The 6,740-nt window shown below is 38.7% G+C and overlaps 1 protein-coding gene across 1 annotated transcript; it reads left to right on the top strand.

Annotated features, from left to right (window-relative positions):
- The first annotated feature begins 261 nt into the window (after nucleotides 1–261).
- rpl14 (ribosomal protein L14) lies at nucleotides 262–5,185 on the top strand. Its single transcript, XM_084080081.1, has 6 exons — nucleotides 262–314; nucleotides 1,419–1,520; nucleotides 1,901–1,995; nucleotides 3,624–3,723; nucleotides 4,838–4,891; nucleotides 5,076–5,185. The coding sequence occupies exons 1-6, from the start codon at nucleotides 312–314 to the stop codon at nucleotides 5,136–5,138; spliced, it is 417 nt and encodes a 138-aa protein (XP_083936207.1). The 5' UTR covers nucleotides 262–311; the 3' UTR covers nucleotides 5,139–5,185.
- Nucleotides 5,186–6,740: the final 1,555 nt, after the last annotated feature.

The following is a 6,740-nucleotide window of genomic DNA, read 5'->3' as shown; positions in this document are numbered from 1 at the left end:
TGGTTCTCAAACATTTTCATGATGTCAAGCCAGTATTTGTCCACGTCACGTCGTACGGTCGTACCCCCATCTAAAAGTATTTTGTGACCTGGCCTGGCTTTGATTGATTTGATCTGCTATTTTCAAATATCCGACGCTCATCTCATGTGTTACTGTTTTGGGCTTCTTTTCATAAACCTAGTTGCTTATTTCTCTCATCAAGATCTGGCAACGCTGATGACAACCAACTGCGCCTGCGCGTTGGCCGGGGCGGAAAGCGTAAGTGCGTCGGGCGGAAGTGGTAACATCCTTTCTGCTCGCGGACAGCCATCATGGTGAGTTCGCCACGAAGTGTTAGCTTTTACAAAACCACTTTATTTCTGTTATTCCCCGCAATTGTCATCCGCAAACGATAAGGACACGCACTTTTGTTACTTGTATATTTTCTACATGCATTTGTGAAGTTCTTGAAGGTTATACATACACAGAAATACATAATAAAGTGAACACATAGCTGGGAAATGTCGGATGTCGCTCGCGCTACAACGTGGTCCCACCAGGGCCGACAGACGCGTCACAGTCTTAATGTTTCTATTTGACTGATATTAAAAAAATGTCAACGTTACTCGGTGAATAAAACACTTAAGATGCACCGTTTGCTTGTTTTTTTTTACTGGGAGCAAGATCCGTCCCCGTAGTTCGTCTAAATGGCTAACGTTATTCGTTAGCATAGGCTATGCTAGGTTCTAACCCTGTTTATATACATGGTAGATGTTTAGCCTTGGATCAAGACGGTCATAATGATGTATGACAGTCTCGTATCAAGGCAAGGTAGAAGTTGAGATAATTTCAATGCTGTTATTTCAAAATTGCACATTGAATATGTGGTAATATCTTATCTTGGATTTTTCTTCAATGTAAAGCACTTTATAACTGTTTCAATGCATTGTTGTAATCCAGTAGTTCTTTTTCGTGCCAAATGGATATATATTTGGACGCGGACCCCCATCTGAAAATGTTTTGTGCCAGGGACCCCCAGAAAAGAAGAGTTATGTTTAAAAATAAAATGAGTGTCCAAACATTTTCCATATTTTTAAAAAACGTAGCGTGTTACTACAGATCTTGAAGATCTGCTATTTTTTAATATTAAGTATAAATGGATAAAGTGGTTCTAATGATTGTGATGTTACGTTAACTACTTTGGCTGGGGACCCCCTGGAATCCCCAAGGACCCCTGGGGGTCCCTGGACCCAACTTAGATAACCATTGCTATAAGCAGCGTAGTGTAAATGCATGCATTTGCTGTATCAGGTAATTTACACTGGAAAACCTTTTGAAAACATATTTAACATTTAGCCGTCTTGCCGAGCTCCACAAATGATAAGTTGGAAAACTGTTCTTCTTGATGAAACCCAAGTCTCTGTATTTTTATCCCCCAGGTGTTCAAGCGTTTCGTCGAGGTCGGCCGTGTCTGCTACATCTCCTTCGGGTCACATGCCGGCAAGTTGGTGGCCATCGTAGATGTCATTGACCAAAACAGGGTGAGACCTTTGTCCACTGAAAGCCACATTAACCCATTTAGACAGGGAACTCTTACACTTTTGTAGTTGTTGTTGCTAAGTACAGTACATAGCTACATTTTTTTTGTACATGCAAGTTTTTCAGAAAACATGGGTCAGGATTTAGAAGGCGTTTTTAGAATCGGCCTCATGTCTAAATGGGTTGAAGGATACTTTCTATGTAACGGAATGATAACTTTGGCAAGTAAACTGTAAAATCGTCTCTTTGTACAAATGAACCCAAATACATCTGACGGTCCTTTACCTGATGGTCCATTTGGCTACATTTGTGCACTCTTTGTGTAATAGATAAATTAACACTTTTTACTGCAAACATTTATACAAAACTCTGCTCTTTATAGGCTCTGGTAGATGGCCCCTGCACAGGTGTGAGAAGGCAAGCCATGCCTTTCAAGCGCATGCAGCTCACTGACTACGTGATCAAAGTACCACACAGGTAAGTGACTGCACTGGTGACATGATGACCAGTAATCTGAGCATAACATTGTATCAAGTCATGAGCATTATTGTGGCTATTTATGCTTGCTGAAGCACCAGTGTGAGGTATATAAGAAATTAGGGGGGTGGAATGTAATTGCGTTAATTTGATATCATTGTCATTCTAGATGTCTTAAGGGTATGGTAACACATGCGCGAATGCTTGGTAGTGGCCAACTTCTGCTGGGGTGAAATCTGTGTTGAAGTTCACCAAATGATGCAAATATGCTTCGCCACCAGAAGCTTCGTCCCTTTGCTCTAGCTCTGGTTTGCTATTGCTCATCTCACTAGTCTTAACAAGTATCTCACACTATAAGAGCATTTCAGATTTGGAGCTGGACATTTTTAGGGCATCTGAGATAGCTCAAAGACCCTCAAATGGACCCTATGGTCCGTCCATTTTCCTGCTTTTTCTTTGTCTTGGGCAGGAAATTCAGGGCCGAAGTCTTGTAGTATGCGCTTAGTGTAAATATTTACGCATTGTTAGACATTGGAGGGAGACTCAAACAAACTCAAAATCCTACATTTATACACAATCAAAGATTAGAGATTAAGAGATTGGAAGCTCCTTGCTTGCAAAAAGTGAAACTCTTGTTTGAGCTACAAAAGAACGTAACTCAATATTGGTGCATAAAGAACAGGCTATCATTACAAAACACATAAATGGCTACTTACAGCATGCAGGTACACAACAAGTTTTAAGCTCCGCGCCCTGTCTCAGGTAGCATAAAGGTGGAATCGTTAGGTGGACCCTAGAAATAAAACGGGAGGTGACATGAGCTCACCTGGGGCAGACAAATAATATAATCAAAACACTTGATAAAAACATACACAGCCAGATATAAAAATACTTAAAATTATAATTAGCTCTATCAGAAACTTTGGTAGTGGACAGTTGTACAACATGCTCTCTCTCCTCATAAATTGCTATGTTACTGTACTGTCCCAAAGCAAAACTAGGCCAAAATGATCTTGGTGACAAAAAAGGTTACCAATATAAGATTTTGCTTTTTGGCCATAGAAAAAAATGAACATGGATCTCTTAAGGGCATGGTCAGCAGACGCTCCGTCCCTTCGCTTGCTTAGACTGGAAGTGAGCTGGATCGTAATATTTAATTTGCACATGTGTGACCATAACTTAATAAAAAAATGCTAAAGACATATGCTGCATGAATGCAATTGACTATGGCAGGATAGAAAACGGCATTAGTCTGTTATCTGCATATCACTCTGTTTGCTTTCTCTACCATCAGTTCTGTATGTGCAGTAAAATTCTGCACAGCTATAGCTAGCAGAGAGATGACAGTGCATCCACCTTCCTACAAACTGACAATATAAAGCTATTGTGTTTGATCATTTATCTTGGACCAAATATACTGCCTGATAGGTTGAGCATTGGCGTCGAACGTCAATCTTATGGAAAGGAAATTATTGAAGCAATTACTGGAATAACTACCACAGTTTGATTGTAAAACTTGATTCTGATTTCATGAAATAATTTTACTACAGGTAATTTGTGAGTGACTGTAAAATGCATTATTTATTCCTGCTGTTATTACCAGTGGCTTATGTCTTGTTTCCACACAGTGCCCGTCAGAAGTTTGTGAGGAAAGCCTGGGAGAAGGCAGGAGTCAATGAGAAGTGGGCCGAAAGCAGCTGGGCAAAGAAAATCGAGGCCAGACAGAAGGTAATGCCAAGAGAAGACCGCACAACTTGCGCTCACATTACACATGTTTTTTTTTTTTATTCTGTTTGCTCATTGACATGAGGTGTGCACACTACAGTCACATAGACAAGGTTGACAAGATTTTTCACCTGGAGATTCCCAACAGCACAATACATCTTTATTAATTCCTGAGACAATTGGATTTGAATTGGATTAATAAAAACAGAAACACGTGCACAGAGATGTACAGAAGCAACTAAAACGACAACATAAAATTGTAAGAGCCATGTGGGACTGGAAGTGTGATTTTTTTTTTTTTTTTTTTTGACTGCCAAATTGGACAGACAAGGACCAGCAGGTTGCCATTAAACTTGTGTGCATGCAGTATCTGGAGAGGTGATGCACTTCAAACGGTTATATTTATAACATGTTTTAAATTGGAACTCCCCATTGGAAAGCATACCATTTCTGTTTAATCACAATAACCAACCAATTGTGCATGTTTCATGTTAATCGTTGGCAACCGTTTAATAAAAACACATTTGAGGCTGGGATTTTGTATTCACATCATGCAAACCCTGTTACCGTGATGTATAATCTCAGGCACATAAAGCTGGAATGGGGAGGTGGACTCGAGAAATAAAACGGGTTGTGACATGAGGTCACCTGGGTCAGACAAATTGAACATGATTGGAACACAAAAAAATCTAATTATAATTAACTATATCAGAAGCTTGGGAAGTGGACAGTTGTACAACATGCTCTCTCTCCTCATAAATTGCTATGTTACTGAACTGTCCAAAAGCAAAACTAGGCCAAAATGATCTTGGTGACAAAAAATGTTACCGATATAAGATTTTACTTTGGCCATAGGAAAAAAAGAAGCTCCAGAAAACCAACAGGGCAACGATGACAAACGATAGATTAAATTCCTCCACTGTGGATAATGTCCGGACTGTTTTCCATAGTTCAGTATTTTGCTACTGTGGTTAATGCTGGGTATTATTGTAGGGTATTGATATGGATTGCTTGTAGCTGAAATGTGTTATTTTTGGTGTTTTTCTCAGTATAAAAGGCTTTTCAGTGTATTTCTTTGCTGCTGATCTGTAACTTTGACTTGTCCTTGTCTTTGCAGAGGTCCAAAATGAGCGACTTCGACCGCTTCAAAGTAATGAAGGCCAAGAGGATGGTAAGTTTAAGAGAAAAACCAAGGCAGTGTGTACTAGCAAAAAAATCTTTGTCTTGTATTTCTTTCTTTCTTGTATTTTGAGATCCACCATTCTGAAGATAAAAGGCAAAATTCTACTTGTTAGATAATAAAGTTTCTTATTTAATTTTGATCTAAACCATGTCTTTCTGTGTTCACTCTGCAGAGGAACAAGATCATCAGGACTGAAGTGAAGAAACTGCAGAAGGAGGCTGCTGCAAAAAAGTGATCTTCTCTTGTTTTGGTCTTGTTTCAAAATAAACAATGTTGACTTTGTTCATTATGCTGTCTCTTTTGTAAATATAATTTTACCTGATTAGTTAAAAGTAGGGTAAGTGATTATTCTTGATAACAATAAGTGTTAAATGGCTCTATAATACTGATGGTAATCATTGCTATAGAGTGTTTGCTCAGTAACGGGTCTCCTTGTCTCCAACGCTTTGATAAACAATGTATTTTCAGGTCGGTATTCCAATTGTATCCAATCAGGAGGGAGTATGGATACAGGATAAACTAGTCAAATTGGGAGTGAGACAGGAATGCGCAGACAAAATTGAAAATGGAATACTATAAAATGGAAGCTGATAAATGGTTACACAATCATGATTTGGCAACCGATCTGAAAATGTATTTTCTGTTAGAGACAGAGACCCCAGTTACTGAACAAACACTCAGTGATTACTACCAGACTAAAGCGCTTTACATTTTTAGTAAATCCTTTTTTGTTTAATGTAAAAAAAATATCACTTAATTTACAAAAATGAATGACCTAAATGTTAATGAACATGTATGTGGTGCTTAAAAGGATTAAGCATGATGTAGACTTGAGTGACAGTGTTGTGACGAAAGGACAGCAAATGTCTGAAAATGTGTTCTGGTTTAGCTGCTTTCAGATACCTTGTAGTGAACTTAGCAACATTCAGGCCTGGTGTGAGGTCTCTTACAATAATAGAAACATTTTTGGGTCTGCTTTACTTACTTGGGGTACTGTTCTATGGAAGTATGTGTTCATTTTTCAGCTGGTATTTTATGGGAGAAAATCAGTAATGTACTTGTATCCCTGTAAAACACTTTTGAATAGAAATGGGGTGAACTCTGATGGCCTCCCATTAAGCATTTTATGTCAAGTAATGTGAGATGACTGCTCTTGAGTTTTCAGTGTTTGGCAACTTGACCTGAGAATGGATAGATTCCACACAGGGCTTTTGGTTGCTTTGTTTTGCAATTTACAGCCTACTTTTGGCATGTTAAGCTACCATATGAGTCGGATGATTTATTTTACATCCACTAGATGGCAGCAGAAGGTAATTGTATAATCTGACCTTGTAGGCCAAAACCAAGTATGAAAGTAACACTAGTGTTAAACTAAGTGAATACAGGCCGAGACTGACTTAATATCCTAGAATAATAATTATTTAAATAATAAACATTTCACTGTGGACTGACATAATTAGACATTGAGCACAGCATCTCAATACATTAGAAAATAAAAAGTGGCTAAACATTGACATTTAATAGACAATTTTAAGCAGTGTTTAATCCCAATAGAATATTTTCTTCATTTTACGGAATGAGATCCCAGATTGAGCTGTGTTAAATTCTCGTTTCTAGACCTGGAACAGCAGGGGGGTGCAATTAGGAAAAGGAAACTCCCAGTTGATAGCCTAAAATAAAAAAAACAGCAACAGGGGATTAAAGGGTTGAGAATCAACCACGTATGTGCCGGTGGGGGAGTTTATCTTGGCCAAGCAGCTTCTGCTTCCACTCCAGATATAGCAGGTATAAGTGCTTACAAAACGTTACATAACAGCCGGCAGGGGCCAGCTTTCAT

Source organism: Gymnoscopelus microlampas, assembly GCF_963454915.1.
Source record: "Gymnoscopelus microlampas genome assembly, chromosome: 15".
NCBI lineage: Eukaryota > Metazoa > Chordata > Actinopteri > Myctophiformes > Myctophidae > Gymnoscopelus > Gymnoscopelus microlampas.
Note: the sequence above shows the minus strand (reverse complement) of the source record. Positions and strands in the feature narration are given on the sequence as shown.